This window comes from Eptatretus burgeri, chromosome 17, assembly GCF_056783735.1.
Source record: "Eptatretus burgeri isolate ZD-2024b chromosome 17, Ebu_testis_v1, whole genome shotgun sequence".
Taxonomy (NCBI): domain Eukaryota; kingdom Metazoa; phylum Chordata; class Myxini; order Myxiniformes; family Myxinidae; genus Eptatretus; species Eptatretus burgeri.
The window spans coordinates 13,357,552-13,380,401 of record NC_140977.1 but is presented as its reverse complement, the minus strand read 5'-3'; the positions used below and the strand labels follow the sequence as shown (position 1 = coordinate 13,380,401).

Here is a 22,850-nt window from a genome sequence, read left to right as displayed (position 1 = left end):
GCATTTATTTACAATCAAGTGATGAAAGGTATGTGGCACAGTAAATTGGGTTTATTCGTATGTACAGCAGGGACAGCAAAGAATTTGTGGGGTGCGACAAAAGTCAAGCAATTTACAAAAGCAGACACAGAGCAGACTTATCCCATTATCACTTCTACAATCTTAACTTTTGCTATGACAGGCGCATTCACACACACACACACACACACACACACACACACACACACACACACACACACACACACACACACACACGGAAGATTAGTTAGCCAGAAAGAAAGAGAGCAGATGAGGACTAACGGCCTCGCAATACCTGGTCAGCCAACCAACGCAACCCGGTACGCTTTTGGGGAGGTAGGGGGGAGAAATACTGGTGTCTAAGGTGTGGGAGTGGGAGATGTGGTGAAGTGCAATATGGGGGTTCGGTGTCATGCAAGAGGAAACTGTGATTGAAAGTCAGTAATGGATGCTCATGTGTGCGTCCAAAGGCGATGGGATAGAGGGGTGGAAAGAGATAGAGAAGAGAAGATGCGTGAGGCGACAGATCCATAACCTCGTCGTGCATAGGTCTGTGAGTGTAGCGTGTACCTCCGTGAGATGCTCTGCTTGAGCATTCTCACCTCGAGAGTCGGCACGTTATCTCTGGCTTAGTCACTTTGCCAGGGCTCGTGGCAACATGCGCTCCGCACTGGTCCTCTGCAATAAGCACGTCTCAGTCGCACACCAACCGCAAGTGAAGAGCCAGTGACGGGCAGAGCCGAGAGGAGCAGTGAAGAAGAGGGTGAAGCAGAGAGGCAAAGGAGAGGCCGAACGGCTCCGCAATCCGCCTTTTATAAGCCCCAGGCGAAGGGTGGGGTGACGACACGAAACGACGTGCTGTGACCCGAATCTCACATCTCCATTGGGCCCCAGTGACCCGAGCCACACCCCACGAGGCTCCCGGGGCCGGAAGCGGTCTCATTCGCACATCCGGCGCGACATGGCCCGGAGCTCCGTACCAAACGCCCGTGACCCCTCCTTGCCACCCATCTGGCTGTGTTCTGGTGACTGGACGAGGGCCGCATTAATCCCGAGTGTTCACCCGGGACACCCCTGCCGAGATGCAGCTGGTGCTATCAACGTCCGTTGCTCGTCCCCGCACCACGTGGCTCGATCCCAGCCTGGGTTATGCCGCACGCCTCTGTTTATTGGCAAATTGTATCGATACAGAGGTACGAGGAGGAATATTTTTCCCGTGTGAGGGAGGTGTTGGTGGTCGAAGTGGTGAATGAGGGGTGAGCAAGGTGAGATGCCGTTGGAAATTGGTGTGCAGATTTGAATGAAATGGCGTGCCATGCGTGTGCCGTATAGCGAGTTTGTTCTTTAGTGATTCTCTCACGGGAGGCTGTGTGGTGTGTTTGCTATTCATATCTGATGTATTTGCTTGCTTGCTTGATTTGTAGCATGGCTAAAAAGAAAGGGATGAAATAGAAATCAGAATAGAAGACAGAGATATAGTTATTCGACCTAGCTATTAGACCCATGCAATGCACATCGTCCTGTTAACCCACTAGACATAAGGGGAAGGTCTAACTGCACAAAGACTAACAAAATAACTGGCTGGGGATCACTATATGTTGGGTGCCATTCCCTTTGAGGTATGTGGTTTTGCAGAACTACAGCAATATATATATATATATATATATATATATATATATATATATATATATATATATGTATGTACAGTGGTACCTCTACTTACGAATGTCTCTACATACGAATGTTTCAGGTTACGAAGCGCCTGAACGGGAAAATATTGCCTCTAGTTACGAAGGCGTTTCAGGATACGAAGTCAAAAATACAGTACAGTACGCGCTGCTTTTCGCTGCTCCCAGAGTTTCCCGAACGTAAACAAACTTGTAGCTGCTCTGCCATTGGCTATCGCCTAAAATCTGCCTGGCAACCCTTTGCGTATGCGTGTATCCCAGCATGCTCTTCGTGTCCCCGTCCCGCTCTGTAAATATAGTTATACTGTATACAGTCTATGGTCCCGCTACGAAGTGCTCGGACAGTGTTACAGTACAGTACGCGTGTGGATTACAGTAACTTTTATTCACAATGGACCCCAAGAAAGCAATGAAGAAAAGTGGACAAGGAGAAAAGAAGAAGAAGAGAGTTTTTCTGGCCATACAAACAAAGCAAGAGATAATAGAAAGGTATGAAAAGGGGATGCGTTTGGTTGATCTCGCAAAAGAATATGGCCATAATATATCTACGATCGGCACGATAATAAAACAAAAGGAAGCCCTAAAAGCTACGGCTCCTTCCAAAGGCCTCTCTGTCATTTCCAAGAGGAGGTCGGCAGTGAACGATGAGATGGAGAGGTTGTTACTCGTGTGGATAAAGGAGAAAGAGATCGCTGGTGACACAGTGACAGAGGCCATAATTTGCGCAAAGGCAACCGCCATCTTCACTGACCTCGTGAAGGAGGATACAGGCGAGGGAAATTCGGCGCAAGGACTACACCAGGAGTTTAAGGCATCGCGTGGGTGGTTTGAGAAGTTTAAAAGGAGGACTGGACTTCACTCTGTTCTTCGCCATGGCAAGGCATGTAGCGCCGACCACGAAGCGGCCGGCGAATTTGTGCAAAAATTCAAACAATTGATGATCGATGAAGCCTACTTTGCACAGCAAGTTTTTAATTGTGACGAGACGGGCCTTTTTTGGAAAAAAGATAAGGACCAGTAAACAGAGGCCAAAAAGTAACGAGAATAGCAGTTAAAAGGTAAATGAATATTTTTATTATTTCCTTTATTCTTTGTTTTTTACATTATGTGCCTCTCCTTTTATGTTTATTGTGCGGTAATCTAATTTTAACATGTATTTGTTTCATGTTCTGATGCATTTTTATGATTTATTAAAAAAAAATGTCCGAATTTTGCGGGGCTTGGAACGGATTAGCGCATTTACATTCAAAAGGCGTCTCTACTTACGAAGGTTTCAGGTTACGAAACTACTCCCAGAACGAATTAAATTCGTAAGTAGAGGTACTACTGTATATGTATTTACATATATATATATATTTATATATATGTATATATATATATATATATATATATATATATATATATATATATGTATGTATATATATATATATATATATATATATATATATATATATATATACATATATACATATACATATATATATATACATATACATATATACATATACATATATATATATATATATATATATATATATATATATATATATATATATATATATATATATATATATACAAGTAGGGTAAGAATACTGATTCTGGCTCACTTTTCCCCATGTAAATGAATGGGGGATTTTCAGCGATTCATATTTTTTTCCCTAAAAATAAATCCCTTTTTATCCCAAGGTATATTTATTTGTCTCCCCTTTTAACTTGGAGGTTGAACCTCATTGAATTGAACACCTGGGGGTTGAACAGCTCACTCATTGAACCTATAAAGATTTGTTCATTCTCAAATTCCTTCAATAGTTTAATTTTCTTTGCACAATAATCCCCATCTAAAATATTGACAAACAAAACATTTGAATCTTTATATTTTTTAAGATACCCCATTTGTGCCATTACGAAATGATAAACTTCTCTTAATGCTCTTGTTTGACCACCTCCTGAGCCACAGGTTATTTTTTGTTAAGCCCCGCCCACTTTTCTTTAAGCCCCGCCCACTTTTGTTAAGCCCCGCCCACTTTCCACAAGGTATTCAATAAGCCCCGCCCACTTTTCTTTAAGCCCCGCCCACTTTTCCTAAACCCCGCCCACTTTTGCTAAGCTCCGCCCACTTTCATAAGGTATTTTTTCTAAGCCACGCCCACTTTTCCTAAGCCCCGCCCACTTTTGCTAAGCTCCGCCCACTTTTCATAAGGTATTTTTCTAAGCCACGCCCACTTTTCCTAAGCCCCGCCCACTTTTGCTAAGCTCCGCCCACTTTTCATAAGGTATTTTTCTAAGCCACGCCCACTTTTCCTAAGCTCCGCCTACTTTTGCTAAGCCCCGCCCACTCTTACATCATTTCCAGTTCATCTCTGACTCACAAAGAAATCACTAGAAAATTACAGGATGTTATGGTTTTGAAAAATTTCCCAATGAAGGCTTGCCTAGGCTTGCCCAGGGAATTTCCAAAGGAAACCACACCCACCAGTCTTTCTCTATAAAAGCTTCAAACCCAGGCTCCATTTTAAACATTTGTTCTTGCTGGCAATGGTGTTCTGTGTGCTTGTCTCGAACTCTCTGTCTTCTATGGAACTAAACCTTCAAGTTGATGAACTGGATTTAAACCTCTTATCTATTGAGGTAAGATTTTTTATTTTCCTATTTTCAAACTTTGATTGAAGCATACTCATTTAATAATTAAATAACTTTATTAATACATTATTATTTTCTCTCACAGGAAATTGTATCTGAAATACAAAATGAAAATACTGCTTTTGCTACAACTTGGGGGGAAATTGTTGGCTTGGTTGAAGACCTTGAGTGGGATGACTTTGGTGTTCCTTGGAACTCTCTGTCTTGTATGGAACTAAACCTTCAAGTTGATGAACTGGATTCAAACCTCTTATCTATTGAGGTAAGATTTTTTATTTTCCTATTTTCAAACTTTGATTGAAGCATACTCATTTAATAATTAAATAACTTAATTAATACATTATTATTTTCTCTCACAGGAAATTGTGTCTGAAATACGAAATGAAAATACTGCTTTTGCTACAACTTGGGGCGAAATTGTTGGCTTGGTTGAAGACCTTATGAGCGATCAAGACCCACAGAACGAGTTCGTCCTTGATGACCCAACCAAAGAGTTATACCTTGGAGACCAGCAAAATCCTGAAAAAGAGTTTTACAGCAATAGTACTCATTGTGAGTTATCAAGACAATACCCACTGAACAAGTTATACCTTGATGAGCCAGAATACAAGTTTTACCTTGGAGACTCACAAATTTTGAAAAAATCAGTAAATGAGTTCTGCCTTGATGGTTTAAATAACTACCTTGGAGACTCAGGAAAAGGGTTCTGCCAAGATGGTTCTAAATATGGGGCCTACCTTGGAGACTCACAAATTTTGAAAAAATCAGTAAATGAGTTCTGCCTTGATGGTTTAAATAACTACCTTGGAGACTCAGGAAAAGGGTTCTGCCAAGATGGTTCTAAATATGGGGCCTACCTTGGAGACTCACAAATTTTGAAAAATCAGTAAATGAGTTCTGCCTTGATGGTTTAAATAACTACCTTGGAGACTCAGGAAAAGGGTTCTGCCAAGATGGTTCTAAATATGGGTCCTACCTTGGAGACTCACAAATTTTGAAAAAATCAGTAAATGAGTTATCCTTAAGAGACTTTGTAAGTTGGTTTTACTTTGAATACTTGAAATGTGGGTTCTGGATTGATAACTCACAATGTGATACATATCTTGGAAACTCAACAGGAATGTGGTTATACCTTGAAGACTTGGAAAGTTGGGTTTATGTTGGACACTTGAAACTTTTTTGGGGGCTTTTATTTATTTATTTATTTATTTATTTATTATTATTATTATTTTATTTATTTATATTTTGGAGACTTTTGGAGTTGCTATCACTCTTTAGGATCTAAACCTATCGATGTAGTTCTTTGTCGGATGGTGCTTGATGGGAGCAAGATCAAGAAAGTTCTGGGAAGAAAGTGCAGGCTTACTCCCCCTTTTTACGTCATCAAACCTGAAAGCCTTAAAAGACAGAATTGGAAGAAGAGAAAAAAAACGTAAAATATATATATATATATATATATATATATATATATATATATATATATATATATATATATATATATATATATATATATATATATATATATATATATATATATATATATATATAGGTGGAAATCTCATTTTGAAAAAGACTGTGTTGGGTGAGGATTGAGTTGGGGTTGAGATTTTGAATGTGAGGGTTGGGACACACACACACACATACACATCAACAAACAAAAGTTAAGCCTTGACTATTCAGTTGAGGATTCTGTGTTTGGGGTTCACAGATCTAAGAACGTCCCCCTTGACACACATTATATACTGTTATACACCTCGGACTTGGCCCTCGAGTGTCCACAACGGTGTATAGTAGGAGGGAGTGAAGCGCCAACCTATTGCTCCCATTACACACACACACACACACACACACACACACAAACAAAAGTTAAGCCTTGACTATTCAGTTGAGGATTCTGTGTTTGGGGTTCACAGATGTAAGAACGTCCACCCCTTGACACACATTATATACTGTTATACACCTCGGACTTGGCCCTCGAGTGTCCACAAAGGTGTATTATCTGCTTAGTTTTGTCTTTTGTAATTCCTGTGAATAAAATGAACTTAAAATCTCTTCCCCTTCCAAATCTTATATTTTATAAGTCCAAGGAACTGTATCTATTACATCAACAATTTTAAAAAGTTCTTTCGTCCATCGTTCAGTAAAACCCTTTTCAAAATGAGATTTCCACCTATATATTCTTACGATATCACCAACTTTGAACTTAGGTTTTCTGACATTAATCTCTTTTTCATATTTTAATTTTGTAAATGTTTCTGATGGCTTCATATTCGTTGACGTGTGAATCGTGTCATTATACTTATCCACAATATCCTGAATAAAAGATGACCATTGTTGTGAACCGAGTTGTGTGAATTTTTTATATAGTCTCTCTTTTAAGGTACGATTAAAACGTTCAACAACAACTGCCTTCCCTTCATTAAAGGTACTGTATAATGTAATACTGTTATTTTTTAGAAAATTCATAAATGTCTTGTTATAAAACTCTCTACCCTCATCAGTCCACAATTTCTTAGGTTTTCTCTTACTTTTATTAAATATCTGTTGAAAAGCTAACATAAGAGTATTACCTGTTTTGTTTTTTAAAGGGACAACCCACGCATATCTACTCCTCAAATCAATAACGGTTAAAGCATACTTGTACCCCTTATCATTATTGAGTTCAATCAAATCAGCAGACCAGATATAATCAACTTCCTTGGAATAAACTTTCCTTCTCTGAAACTTTGTGAATATTGGTTTATGTAATTCATCAGCTAATTGCTCTTCAGTCTTAATGGCATCATTAGAGCCTATAAGTTTTTGAATTTCCAAGTCCAAGTTTCAATTTAGCACTAATCATCTTCTTCACGATGAACCTATCAACTTTTTCTCTCAAGGTTGGATTTTGTATCAGAGACAAATTATACAACATTTCTCTATCGGCTTCATGCTTTTCTTCCAACGTTGTGGTATTCCCATAATCAATATCGTGTCTCATGCACACTTCATCAACTCTATTGATTGGTTTACTCCAGGATTTAGGATTGTCTGCCTCATCTAATCTTTTATCCAAGTTTGTGCCTGGACCACAGAAAGAATAACCTGGAAGATGTAATTCCCCTGGTATTCCAGTAGTTGTAAATTTACTTCCTGATAAAAACTTTTGTATATCTCCTCCGAGTTTGTGTTTGGAGATAAATTGATTTTTTTTTTGAACCACACACCGAACATATACCTTTTTGTATAACCCTGTTATTTTTACTTTTAATATGTGAAATATTTTTAGTATTAGTTTTCTTTTTACATTTGAGACAATAACTCATTTATTTATGAGAAAAATTCCTGCAGAGTGCAAAAACCTTTTTAGTTTCCAACATGCACATTTGAATCTTAATTTTTAAAACATAAAGAATCCTAAGAAATGCCTTCACTCTCTCCTCCATTTATTTAAGAAAAAACTTGAATTAAAATGAATAGCTTGACGATGTCAATAGTCTTGAAGAAAATATTGCAAATAGACTTGTCAATTCTTTGTTTTCCTCCTCGGTGGGTTGAGTTATTTTCTGTAATACCACCAATCTTTTTGAATCTCACTGGTTTCCATATTTTGATATTTATTCATTCTCTCTCTTTCCTCCCTCTCTCTCTTCTCCTTTTCCTCCTTCTCTTTCTTCTCCCTCTCTCTCTTCTCCCTCTCCTCCTTCTCTCTCTTCTCTCTTTCCTCCTTCTCTCTCTTCTCTCTTTCCTCCTTCTCTTTCTTCTCCCTCTCCTCCTTCTCCTTTTCCTCCTCTTCCCTCTCTTCTTCAACTCCTTCCTCATCCCTTACTATCCTTGAATCGTTTACACCCCATAGAATATTATACATATATTCATCAGGATTTCTTGTTATTCCTGTATCCAAAATAATTTTTTTTACAACAGGAAACCAATAAAATTTCTTTTGAATTTCTAAAAGAGCCTTACCTTTTCTTAACCTTATAATTTTTTCATTATTTAACATTCTAATTAAATCTAAAGTTGTCGGTTTATCAACATCAGCATAATGCCAATCTTTTATTGAAAATACCTCATTCTTATGTTGTAGAACATATTTATTAAAATACCGAATACCCTTTTCTTGAAGGTATGCTTGGACACAGAAATGATAATTTTCTTGAAGCCTTCTTGCTGTCATTTATGTATTAGAAATATATGTTAGAATAATATTATGGCACGAAACACCTCCCCATCTTCCCATAGTTAAATCATTTTGTATTTCCTTACTTATTATATATAATCCTGTTTTTTCTGTTTTCATGAGATAACCAAGGGCAAAACCATTATTATATTTACCCTTATTAAATTCTTTTATTTGTTGTTTACTAATCGTGGCTCCACAAAACTCATTCTCGATACCAAGTGGATAATATTCTTCCTTACGAGACTGATTTAATTGTTCCAGGTCTTCGAGGTTAATTTTAAATGACCAATTATACCCTAAATCATTCATATCATACCCCCATTGTTCTATTCTCATACAAACGATACGCCCTTCTTTATAAAAATTTATTTTAATTCGAACTGTGAATTCTGTATGACCTGGAGATAATATCAACACTTCTGTATCTTTAGAATACACAGCCGTTTTATTTAAGTATATATATTGTGATAAATCGCTTAATCTCACCAAGTCATTCGCGTCAGTCGGGCTTGGATAATTTTTTAATTTATAAGCATTTTTCATGTTAATATTTTTGTTTATATTATATTTATGTCGTTCAGCCTGTGCCTTTGTGTAATAATTTGATAAATCAATATCCAGTTCTTGAGATACACCAAAGATAGAACCATCTTTACCAACATAAGTCATTTATATTAGATTAAAAATAATATCATAAAATTTTTTATTTTTGTTGAGTTGAAATAACACATATAGACATAATTGACCACAACACTTGGAATTTAATTCTTGGACTTGAAATGTTTGATAAACACCATTCTGTAAGAATTTTATGACTTCAACAGGTGGTGGAAGACCAAAACTATCAAAATAATATTTGTCTTGACTATTAAAAATACAAACCCAATGAGAACCGTTCCCATCATTATCTTCTAAGTTCATAATAATATTCTTTGTATGTTTCGACACATTTGTTAATTCATCTCTCATACAAATAACCACATTATGAATTTTTAATTTCTTACAATATTTGGCAAGTTGTAAATTTGATGTTGTATTCTTTCCAAATTCTTTCAACCACTCATCAATGCTCATTTATTTATTAGAAAGATATAATCCATTACCTCTTTTCGTTAATTTTACACCTGCTTGTGCTATAGAAGAAAGCATATCTCCAACTAACAATCTCGCTTTATCAGGCAGACCTTCAAGTTTTTCAGCAAAATCTACAATTACACCACTTCCACTAATTTGTTTCTCCAACTCTTTGTTATGTCTTTCCAATTCTTTTTGAGCCTGGAGTTGAGCCTTCCTTTCGTTGGCAGTTTTGACCGCTGTTGAAATACCACCCGTCAATGCTCCAACCGCACTTAAACCAGCAAATAAAGGAATTAGAAATTTTTTTTTTTTTTTTTTTTGTATACCTTGGTCGAGGCTCGTATGAGAGCTAACACACAACTCACAGCAAGGAGGCATGAGACAAGAGGGGCGGGAGTGGAAGGGACAAAACATTGGGGAACAGACACAGGTGAACTGTGGAAGGATGGGGAAGGATGGGGATGGGACGGGGAACATGGCGAGGGGAAGATGGACATTAAAGGGACTTTCAGGAAGGAAAGCAGGAGAATTGAAGGAAGTGGGCTTGGGTGGATTATCGGGGGTAGAAAAGATCGAGGATTTGGATGGGGGAAGATAAGAGGTGGTGGTGAACAGCTGTTTTGAAAGCCTGGAGGGAAGAATGGGAAAGAATAGAGTGAGGAAGTTTATTCCAAAGGCGGGAAAAAGAGGAATGAAAGAGTGAAGATGAGCAGTGATTCGTGATTTTGGTAGTTTTACCAGAAGGGGTTGTTGGCGGACCTTGAGCGACCTGTGGAAATGTGGTTGGGACAAATCACAGAGAGAGCAGGGGGGCAAGGCTGGAGAGGAGTCGGTAGAAGACAGAAAGACCACCGACCAACCTGCGGTGATTGAGTGAGAGGCCCAAAGACTCAGCTTCATTGCGGGAGATGCCAATGATCTTAAAAGCCCTGGTTTCGACAGCGTGAAGTCGAGAAAGGTGGGAGGCAGGAGCACCAGCCCAGAGGGGAGAGCAGTACTCCATCAGGCTACGGACAAAAGCTTTGTAAGTGGTCAGGAGCTCAAGAGGGCCGAGGAAGGACTTTGCACGACGGAGGATTCCCAGTCGGCGACTGGCTTTTGAGGCAAGGTTGGAAATGTGACTTTCCCAGGAAAGGTCATGGCAGATAGTGAGACCCAGAAGCTTGAAAGAAAAGACTTCTTCCAGAGGATTGTTGAGAAAGTGGATGGGGGGGTTTTGTAAACGGTCCTTTCGAAGAGACATAGTGAGAGTGTGAGATTTGTCTGGATTGAAAGACATGTTCCACGTGTTGGACCAGTTTGTGATTTTATCCAGATCTGCAGTGAGCGAAGAAGCTGCTGCTTGCCGGTCTGAGGGATGACAGATGGTACGGCAGAGGGTGGAGTCATCGGCAAAGAGAAATAGAGGATTTTCCAGAGAGTCCGAGAGATCATTGATGAAAACCAGAAAAAGAACAGGGCCCAGAACGCTACCTTGAGGAACTCCAGCCTGGGAGAAATGGGAGAAATCCTCCACTGGTCTCTCTTATTGAATATTTTTTCAACATTGGTTTTGTCATTTTAATTTTAAGTGAGCCAGTGTCATTCAAGATTTTAACCTGTTCTCTTGTGAGCAAAACATCAATTCTTACTGCTCCTTTTCTCTGAATTGTATTAACGTTAATCGTACAAGGCTTTTGATTTTGAACACAAGATGATAGTTTATGAAGATTGATTTGATTAACATATACCCCAGTTGGTACTTTGCCACTCATTTATTTAACAAAAAATTATGTGAGACTAATCATCACACCATTATCTGTATTAATCTGCAATTCTGTTTCTTCCAAAAGCAAACAATATGTATCAACTTCTTCACTCTCTCCTCTTTCAATGTATAGGGAAGTATCCACTCGATTAGACTTTATAGTTTCTTTTTGAGCGCTCAGGTCAAACGTATAGATTGTATACAAACTTTTAAATGCTGTCATATCCAAAATAGGTTCTTTATTTCCATTACTTTCACACACCTTTTGGTAAGACTTGTATGCTTCAGCAAAATCATTTTTTCCCAATTAATTTCCAATCTATCTCGTGGATAAAATGTTCCATCTAGAGAAACGCGAAGTTGTTTCACCTTAGCATTATCACTCAATGCATTATTCTTATCAGTCGCAGTATCACCATCTGGCTTTTTAAAAATCATCCACAGATATCGTGGCTTTCCTTCCAGAACACCCAAATTCCACGTGTAAGTAGTTTGATTGAGTTTAACGTGTTGACATCTTCTTTTGAGGTATGATACACTGAGTGGTTTCTTTGAGTTAAGTCTTCGATTCAACATCTCTTCTGTTTTAAGATTAGGAGTATATTCACTGATATACCAACTCATCTCCTCAATTACAAATTTATTCTGATCACCAAAAGCATTACCAACACCAAAAAGCAATCTATTTTCATTATCATTCCTTTGTAGTTGAAATCTAATTTTAAGACCATACAGAACTTTATCATAATCACAAAATCCAAATATACCTTTAAGAGGAACTGCCACAGTAAAACTATTTTCTGCTTTTGTATCATCATTATACATTCCTTTCCTTTGAATATATCCAGGGTCTGTGTTTGTTCCCGTTGACATATCAGGAATAAAACCTTCGACAGACCCCTTTCCCATTCTATCACTGAATGTATAGAGTGTAAATTTCATCATTTCAGATACAGCAGAGACATAATCAACCGCTTCAACTTCTTGTGTTCCAATATACAATCGCACACTATCAAACATTTTCCAGAAGAAATCATTTACAAGTGTAGCGTTTGTGTTATTCCCAGCCTTAGTGAATTTAAATTTACACAACAAGAAACTTTCGGAGAGATTCAAATAGGTTTGTTGATTATTTATTTCAAAACTTTTTGTACCATTTGTATTCCAGTCTGTTCCAGTTATTGCATTTACCTTGAAGTAATCTTCTTTTTTAGTGGAGTTTGAGATAATAATAGTATCATCCAAATCATAGATACTATCAATTGCTTCCATACTTGTATTTATTTAGGAAAAAAGATGTTAAAACTTTTGAAACCCTGATCCAAGTATTTGAATTATTTTCTGTCGTTCTTGGGGGGACAACTGAGTTTTACCTTTCTTAATTTCTTTTATTGCTTGTAATTTATGAGATTCTTTCTGAGCATCTTTTATACTCTTTACAGCACCTGCTACATTTCCCACAGCAGAAGCAGTTGAACCAATTAGGTCTTTATGTTTAAGAATAGTTGAACCAATACCCATGAGAGTATCAATTATCCCATCTCCTCTAAATTGATGTCCAACACCCCTTTGTCTCTTAGGTTTATAGTATCCTCTACCAAGATACATACCTTCACCCTTGTAGTACGGGGAAAGGAACATCCCATCCCCTGTAATTATTTTATATTTTCCCAACTCGTGCTTCCTCACAATAACCATCGTATTTATTTATTGAAAAACTTCACGTAGGTGAATTCTGATGGATATAACTTCTCCATTAAAAGAAATCACACGATTATCTTGGTCGGTTATCCTAAAATTTACTCTGTGTATGGTTTTTCCTGACACAGGTAGATAAACCAAATTTTTAGGCTCCATATTGAATTTATAACCAATTGGGGTTGAGTATGCGCTGAATGAAAATATTGTATTTGTTTTTAATCCATCATTATAAGCACCATCAATCAAATCACAGTGAATTAACACCGAATTTATTCCTGAGGATATTTGAATGACATTATCACTGTAAAACGTCCCATTAGTTTCAATCTTTTTTGAGGAGAAACCTAATAACTCTCTAAATGAATTATCAATTGTGAAATCAACCTTGTAGTTATTTTTAACTTTAATCGTTGATTTTGAAGTATGTTTTTGAATGTTTATAACAATATTTTTTGGTTCATCACCCTGTTCTTTCATAAGACGAGCAATTTCGGAAGATATTTGAGAAATCTCGTATGCTCCGGTGAGACTGTTATCGTTTTGTATCCACTTCCCGGATTATAACTAAACTTGTCATTTTTCTCGGTTATATTAAATAAGGTATTATAAGTCTCCATGGACAATAAAGATGCCTCATATTCTTTTGTTGTGTCAAGTTGTAGTGGGTATGGGAATGAAGATGTGTGGTCGCTTGTTGTGAAATTAAAACTCAGGATTGTGCTTCTCATCTTATTTAATATGAGATAAAATGTCTTTATATTGAGATTTATTAATTATTTTCATGTTCATCAACTGGTCTAAAATGGCTGATGCTTCATTAAAACAATTGTTATTTCCAGCCTTCTTACTGTCGAACAACAATAACAGTCTATTAACTAATTGCGATGGGTCATTTGGAAGAAAACTAATACCTGAACCAAGGATACTTAAAGCCTGAATAATGTGTTTCTCCTTCTCATTCTTCCTACTTTTACCAGAAAGAATAACCTTATAATTTAGAGTGTTCAGCAAATCAATATATACTCTATCATCATTATTTTCCATATCCAATGGTTTATCAATATACTTTGATTCATCCCTCACAGTTGAACCTTGTCTTCCATCTTTTGTGAGAAGAAACATTAATCTCGGAGTTAGTTTAACAGGGGGTTGAGCAGAACTTAAGAACCTTAATTCATCATTAAATATCAATACCTTTTCTTGAACAAGATGAAATATTGCTGGTTGTTCTGTTGGAATGAGTCCTGCTTTGGTTTTTGAATCCGCTGAATATTCATTGTTTTGAACAGCATTCACAATATAATCAGGGGGTTGATTAATCTCTTTCAGTTGTTGAAATAAACCTTCATCATCATATTCTAATTCTCCTAAATGCTCTAATTCTTCCTCCGTCATTTGACTGAAATCTTTTAACATTTGAAGCTTTCTAGGAGTATATTCTACTGTGGGAACTGTGGAAACATCTTTCATTTTTTCTTGGGAAGTTTTTAAAAGTGGTTTAAAAAATTTCTCTTGTTTTTTTTCAAATGCTTCTTCGCCCGTTAGTTTCTGTCTGCGTTTCTTCTTTATGTCTTCCTGTTGTTTTACAACTTTTGAAACCAACTCTTGATGTTCCTTAAATCTTCTTGCTCTTTCTTTTGTATCCATTTATTTATTGTAAAATATCATTTAATGAATTGTAAAGATCAACAGGGAAATTTTCCTTTTCTTCATCATTCAAGTAGATGTGTTCAAATAAATCCTTTTCTTTAAATATTTCATCAAATTCTTTATTAACATTAATGCGAGTTGTAATTTCTTCTTCACTAATCCTTGCATCTCTGCTTTTCATACGTTTGTGTTGAGTTTCTTCATCAACATCAAAACCGAATGATAAAATCTTCACTCCGCTCAGATATTTAATAATTTGTCTCGTTCCTTCTGGATTAGTTTCTAATATCCCAACACCACCAGATTTTAGTTTCTTTAACTCACTCTTACAATGTGAATATTTTGTTGTACCAAGAGAAACCTCCTCAAATATTTGTCCTTCATTCCTCAATCGCATATGTTCCTCCACTGAAATATAGTGACAATCTTCACCTTTTACTTCTCCAGGTCTTATTGCTCTAGTTGTTGTTGATACAATGCGTATCACGGGGTGTTTTTTAAGTAAATTTACAATATTCTCATTTGTACTACACAAGAACCTTGATTTATGAAAGTTTTTTCCAGAAGCAGATTTACCCACAAGATTTATAATAATAGTTGTCATTTATATATGTAATTGTTTATAAAACAAAAAATATATCCCTTAATATCTCATCTTGTTTCACAACAATATATTTATATTTTTCAGTCGTGTGCTTCATATAATCCTCAAATTTCTTTTTACTACATAATGTAGAACAATTATCTCTCCAAAAATTATTGATATCTATTGAATTTAACTTGAATAAAATAAAAGTATTAGCATTGTTTCTGATGGAACGACGAGGAAGTTGAAAGTACGATTGACTAAGATAAATACAATTACAAGAAGAATGTCTCCCTCTTGTGTAGTAGCTGTCCATTACCGTTTGGTTTCTCTCATTAACACAATCATCAAAGATAACGAGGTTCTTTTTAGATTTATCCAAATATTGGAGAGACGGTATATCATCCGTATTATCACTAAGAATACAAGTTATAAGATTTGATTTCTTTTTACATCTCTGTGTATCACAAAATAGTTGAATTATATCTTCAATGTTATAATCATTTAGGTTTTTTTGACGTTTAAATAAACCTATTATATCTTCTTTTTGAAGACCAGCATTAAAACCTTGTGAGAGTAGTTGATACTCTGGTTGAAAACTCGACTTTGTGAAAATTATTAAATTATCATAATCTAAAAAGTTGGGAGTGAGGAGCATTTTTAAAAGTAAGCAGGTTTTTCCACATCCACTTGAACCAACTATGAGACATCTTAATGAATTTGGGAGATTTTTATGGTTGTTAAATTTTATCTTATTTTCCCAAATAGGTAAAAAATCATTCATTTATATATTTGAAAAACAGGTTATTTAATTTATTATTGGCTTTTTAGAAACTCTATATTTTATCCTAAGTTCAGGTTTAATTTCAAGATAATCCATTATTTTATTTATACAATATCTTGTGTTGATATTTCCCTGAAAATTACATCCATGAATAATATACAACAACAATCCTTTGAACATTTCTCTTATACGTTCAGTTTCTTCCCTTGTAAGGAAAGGTGTGTTATCATCCTCATACTTTACATTCATTTCTCTAATCAATCTTGTAAAGTAATTCATTTTTGGTGTAAATCTAAAAGAATTATTTTCCTTTTTATATTTTTTATTATCATTAATTAGAAGGTAATCACAGAATATACATTGTTTATAGGCTTTTGACTCTGTGTTTAATCCCCGTCTTTCACACGCAGGACAATTCTCAAATTTGTCATATGGAGAATCAGGAAAGTCTAGCATATTTATAAAGTAAAACTTTACTTAAACTGAAATTCATCTATACTTTCAGTTGTATATTACCATCGATATCGATATACTTTTTTCATTATCAGATTCAACGACAACATTTTTTATATTAAAGGTAATTTTAAAATTATCGTTAACTACTATTGAACGAAATGTCATTTCACCTGATATATTAACATCCTTTATTTCATCAAGATTTACATCTTTAGGGTTGTTGAAAAAAATACAAATTTCTCCTTGCATATTACAGATGGTCTTATCTTTTCTTTCTAAAGCTTCATCCATAAGGTTTTTGTTCTTTGATACTTTTTCTTGTTTCATTGCTTTTTCTAGTTTTGAATATATTACTAGAAGGAGAGGAGAAACTTTTGTTAGAGATACTTTAATTGATGTTCTACCAGGTATACTAAAAGCCCTTCCACTGAAGGAAATTGAAGAACTCATATTATTTACCATAATAGTTTTTATCCAATAGTTGTTATATTTATCTTTGTTCAATTTTACATCCTTGACATATTTCTCAGTATCTTTAACAGATGAAGAGATTGATTGAAACTTGTCTTTTGTGTCTTGAAACATTGTATTTATTAAGTGAAAAAGTTGGAGGATAAAATGTTTTTAAGCACAGATTCACCTATAAATTAAACGAAATTTTCATCAAGAAAATTTTAGTTTAAGCAAAGTTTTATTCTATAAATATGGTGAATACAACATACTGCGATGTTTGTAATCACGAATATAAACATTATAGAAAACACCTCCGAACCAACAAACACACATTTAATCTATTTCATCAAATATCTCCTCTTGAGTTGGAAAGAAAACATTGTGATATCTGTTCAAAGGATGTTTTGAAGAGTAGTTATAATCAACATCTTCAATCACAAAAACACAAGAAAAATGAGTTTAAAGTAAAGGGAGACTATTATATTAAAAACACTGATGAGGCATTTAAAGGGCATATAAAAATAAGGATTTTTCAATTTGGAGAACCCGGTCCATCATCAATAGCTGAATCAATTGAAATAGTGAAACCCGATGTTGAAAAATTTATTAAAAAGACATTAAAAGAAATGAAAACTTTAAAGTTTTATATGGGAGTGAAAATGAATATGAAAAGACAAGATGAAGAACAAACTCCTTATATGAGAACAGATCTTCATTTTATAACATCATTTCAAGATTTTTTGAATAGTGGGGTTTATGAAGAACTATCAAGACAAGAGGAGGATGTTGATAATACAGTGCTAGGAAGTGGATTCAATATTAAAAAAATCATCTTTTTAGATATACACATTCTAAAATCAAACCCTCTTAAAGCTTCTTCTTATATTGAATTACCAAAAGAAATAAAACTAAAGAAGGCAGTTGTTAATATTAAGAACAATGATAATAAATGTTTTCTCTGGTCTGTTCTTGCTCACTTACATCCACCAAAATGTAATTCAGAAAGAGTAAAACAATATATGAAATATGAGAATACCTTGGACATTAAAGATTTTAAATTCCCAATGCCATTAACAGATATTCCTAAATTTGAGAAAAAGAATAATCTTTCTATTAATGTATATGGATTAACGGATACAAACAAAGTTCAAATATTAAAAATTTCAAACAACTATAAAAATGAAGAAACACACATTGACCTTTTATATTTTAGTGTTGGAAAGAATTCACATTACACATACATCAATAATTTATCAAGATTAATCTCTTCTCAGGTATTCAGAACAGCAAACAAAATATATCCTTGTAAGCGATGTCTTAATTCATTTCATACAAAAGAACGATTAGAACAACATTCAAAATATTGTAGTAATCATAAATCAGCTGTAATTACAATGCCTAAACCTGGTGAAAAGATTTATTTTGAAGATTATAATAAATCTATCATGCACCCATTTGTGATATACGCTGATTTTGAATGTATCCTTAAAAGATAAATACTGCTTCTCCTAATCCAAAAGAACCATATACAAATAAATATCAAAAACATATTCCTTGTGGTTTCTGTTATTATATCAAATCATCTGTTGGAGAAAAGTATAACAAACTTGAACATTATCGTGGAAAAAATGCTTCACAAGAGTTTGTAAAACGATTAGAAAAGGATTGTATAAGACTCACTAAATTAATGAAAGAAACAAATGAACCGATGAAATTAACCAAAGAAGAAAAATTAGAATTTAGAATGAACAATATCTGCCATATTTGTGAGGGGGAAATTAAGGAGTCTAAAGTTAGAGACCATTGTCATCTTACTGGTAAATATAGAGGTCCCGCTCATTCCTGTTGTAATCTTAATTATAAATTACCTTCTTTTATTCCAGTCTTTCTTCACAACAGCGCCAACTATGATACACATCTATTTATAAATGAACTTTCAAAAACACCAGGGAATATTTCTGCTATAACAAACACAAGTCAAAAGTATATTTCATTTTCAAAAATGATATTCACAAAACCTTTAACTCGTATTAGGTTTTTAGATTCTTACAAGTTTATGGGAACACCACTAGCCTACCTCGCATCAAATCTAAGCTCCACGGACTCTTTTCCAAATCTTAATTCATTCTTTCCAAAAGAGGAAATTCTCACTCAAGAGGAAATTCAGATTAAAGAGAGAATTCAAAGTAAAGAGGAAACTCTAATTAATGAAGAAATTCTAACTGAAGATGAAATTCTAATTATAAAGAAAATTCGAACTAAAGAGGAAATTCAGATTAAAGATGAAATTCTGATTAAAGAAGGAATTCTTACGAGAGAGGAAATTCAAACAAGGAATGAAATTCAAAGTAAAGAGAAAATTCTTACAAGTAAGGGAATTTATCCTTATGATTATATGGATTCATTTATGAGATTTAAAGAAACACAACTTCCTTCAAAAGAAAGTTTCTATAATAACCTTTATGAAGAAGAGATAAGTGATAAGGAATATAAACACGCACAAGAAATATGGAAAATATTTAAGATAAAGAACCTTGGAGAATATCACGATTTATATCTAAAAACAGATGTTTTATTGTTAGCTGATGTGTTTGAAGCTTTTAGATCACTCTGTCATAATAAAAATTGTTATGGATTAGATCCTGCCCACTATTTCACAGCTCCTGGTTTAGCTTGGAGTGCAATGTTGAAAATGACAAAACAAGATATAGATTTAATCAGTGATGTGGATATGCTTTTGATGATTGAGAAGTCCAAGAGAGGTGGAATATCACAGGTATGTTCAAAAGATATGCTAAAGCAAATAATAAATATCTTCCAAATTATGATAGTGAAAAAGATAGTAATTATTTGATGTATTTTGATGCTAATAATTTGTATGGATGGGCAATGTCTCAATCTCTGCCTTATGGTAAATTAGAGTGGGTGGAAGAAAAGGATTATGAAAAGGCTTTGATGAATATTGTTATTTCTTCTCAAGAGGAATTGAATGACGAAGAAGAAGGTTATTATTTTGAAGTTGATTTGAGGTACCCGAGTGATCTTCATAATAAGCATAAAGATCTTCCTTTTGCATGTGAGAAAGAAACTCCAAAGAAAGAATGGTTAAGTGATTATCATAAAAGTTTTAATATTAAAGGCAAATCAACAGAAAAGTTATTAACAACATTCTATGATAAAGAGGGATATGTTTTGCATCAGAGAAGCTTAAAACAGTTTTTGAGAGAAGGATTGAGAGTAGCTAAAATTCATAGAGTTTTAAAATTTAAACAAAGTCCTTGGGTGAAAAAGTATATTCAATTCAATACAGATATGAGAGCAAATACAAAAGTAAAATTTGAAGGGGACTTTTATAAATTAATGAATAATGCTGTATTTGGAAAGACTATGGAAAATGTTAGAAACAGGCAAAACATTAGATTCGCAACATCTTGGAAAGAAGCTTCGAGATTGATAAATAAACCAAGTTTTGAGAGAGAAGAGGTTTTTTCAGAGAACTTTTCTGCAATTCATATGAAAAAGGAAAGTATTGTAATGGATAAACCAATTTATATTGGAACAGCAGTTCTTGATTTATCAAAGATATTGATGTATGATTATTTGTATAATGACTTAAAGAAAGAGTATGGTGAAAATGTTTCATTGTTGTATATGGATACTGATAGTTTTATCCTAGATATAAAAACTGATGATGTTTATGAAGATATGAAGAAAAATATTGGAGTATATGATACAAGTAATTTCAGCAAGAAGAGTGAGTTATTTTCCAAAAAGAATGAAAAGGTTATTGGTAAGTTTAAGGATGAGTTGGGTGGAAAAGTAATGAGTGAGTTTATTGGATTGAGAGCAAAGGCATATGCTTATAAGTATGGTGAACAGATTGATAAGAGGTTAAAGGGAATAAAGAAATATGTAATAAAGAAATCAATAACTTTTAGAAATTATTATAATTGTTTGATGAATAAGAAAGAAGAATATAGGAAAATGAATACAATAAGAAGTTATAAACATAACATATATAGTGAAGAAGTAAATAAAAAGGCATTAGGAGCCTTTGATGATAAGAGATTTATTTTAGATAATGGAATAGATTGTGTTCCATATGGATATTGTATGATAGAGTGTATAAAATAGATTATGTTTTAACGATGGGAAGATGGGTTAGGGTTTTTTAAGGGCTACCGCCGCGTTTTTCACAATATATAAATGGTTAAACCAAGTATTAATCAAACTAAAGAGTGGAGAAAATCTCAGTCTTGGTATATAAATGGAAAACATAATGAATGTGAAAAATATCAAATAAGTCTTATTGAAAAAATAACTAAAACAAAGGTAAATAAAACAAATAAGCGAATTAATTTAAAAACTAGTAAGTTAGAGGATGTAAAGAAAAAAATGAATATCCTTGAATGGACTGAAAACTTTGATGGTTATCAATTGAACAATGAAAAAACAATTTACTATAATCTCAAAATGATATGTGGCTCAGGAGGTGGTCAGATGAGAGCATTAAGAGAAGTTTATCATTTCGTAATGGCACAAAAGGGGTATCTTAAAAAATATAAAGATTCAAATGTTTTGTTTGTCAATATTTTAGATGGGGATTATTGTGCAAAGAAAATTAAACTATTGAAGGAATTTGAGAATGAACAAATCTTTATAGGTTCAATGAGTGAGCTGTTCAACCCCCAGGTGTTCAATTCAATGAGGTTCAACCTCCAAGTTAAAAGGGGAGACAAATAAATATACCTTGGGATAAAAAGGGGATTTATTTTTAGGGAAAAAAAATATGAATCGCTGAAAATCCCCCATTCATTTACATGGGGAAAAGTGAGCCAGAATCAGTATTCTTACCCTACTTATACATATATATATTGTTGTGGTTGACGAAATTCGCAAACCACCATTCAGGTCCCTTAGGTGAGATATCTCTGTAAGTATATGTGTAGTTAGGCCCAAACCCGTTGTTTAGAGGGAATAAATGTCATTCATTCGGGCTGCGACCCTTCTAGATAGCCGTTTTTCTTTTACTATCTTTATTTTGGACCAGCCGCCATTACTACCACCATCAACCACGTCTCAACAGCCATCACATAACAACCACCAACCGCAACGCCGCTTCACAACAACAGCCACGACCTTTACCGTCACAACTCGCCCTCGCAACCATCGCATCACCGTCATTCCCACGCCGCTTGTGGGCACCGATACTGGACTCGTGCAGGGCGCGCACCGAGCAGGGGTGCAAAAGCGCCGGCCTTTCCGAAGAAAACGGATCAAAAACGACTCACGCCCACTTCTGTTCCGTCCTATCGGCGAGCGTGGGGCGATTTGGCCCCGCCCCCAGGTGCGTTGGAGTAATATCGCTATATGCAAATTCATGGATCAAAAAGCATTCACGCCCACTTTTCCTCGGTCCAATGGGGAGCCAGTTAGAGGTGAAGGGTCGGAGGTAAAGGGTCGAAGGTGAAGGAGCGAGGCCACGGGGCATATAAGGGGCTGCGTTCGTCAGTCAAGGCAGTTAAGAGCTCGGAGGGAGTTAAGAGTACGGAGGGGAGAGAGTGAAGAGTACGGAGGGGAGAGAGTGAAGAGTTCGGAGGGGAGAGAGTGAAGAGTTCGGAGGGGAGAGAGTTAAGAGTTCGGAGTCAGTGAAGAGTTGGGACGAGTCAAGAGAGGAGTCGGAGAAGGCGGTTGGACGGAGCTGTGGAGAGGTGGCGGCGGCGAAGGCGGTCGAGGGGGTGCTCGTGTCGGAGTCGGGGAGCTGCGGAGGGAGAGGCCGGCGGCACGACCGAGGTCGTGGTGGAGACGCTCGTCGCGGGACCCGAGACAGGGAGATATCCTCCTTCCCCCCGAGCATCAACAACCCCCTCCTGTTTCCCCCCGCGCTG

At 35.4% G+C, this 22,850-nt stretch overlaps 2 protein-coding genes across 5 annotated transcripts in view; one reads left to right on the top strand and one right to left on the bottom strand.

The window, feature by feature from the left end:
- LOC147009346 (uncharacterized) overlaps positions 1 to 22,850 on the bottom strand; it is a 100,599-nt gene that overhangs the window by 3,759 nt on the left and 73,990 nt on the right. The gene's annotated exons all lie outside the window — the stretch shown is intronic.
- LOC147009347 (uncharacterized) lies at positions 3,437 to 5,800 on the top strand. Its single transcript, XM_085862151.1, has 3 exons — positions 3,437 to 4,334; positions 4,432 to 4,608; positions 4,706 to 5,800. The coding sequence occupies exons 1-3, from the start codon at positions 4,242 to 4,244 to the stop codon at positions 5,234 to 5,236; spliced, it is 801 nt and encodes a 266-aa protein (XP_085718277.1). The 5' UTR covers positions 3,437 to 4,241; the 3' UTR covers positions 5,237 to 5,800.

Excerpts from the sequence above, each read along its gene's own strand:
- LOC147009347 (XM_085862151.1), top strand. The coding sequence starts at position 4,242 with ATGGTGTTCTGTGTGCTTGTCTCGAACTCTCTGTCTTCTATGGAACTA. Across the intron at positions 4,335-4,431 it reads TAAACCTCTTATCTATTGAG|GAAATTGTATCTGAAATACA; the intron begins GTAAGATTTTTT and ends TTTCTCTCACAG. Across the intron at positions 4,609-4,705 it reads CAAACCTCTTATCTATTGAG|GAAATTGTGTCTGAAATACG; the intron begins GTAAGATTTTTT and ends TTTCTCTCACAG.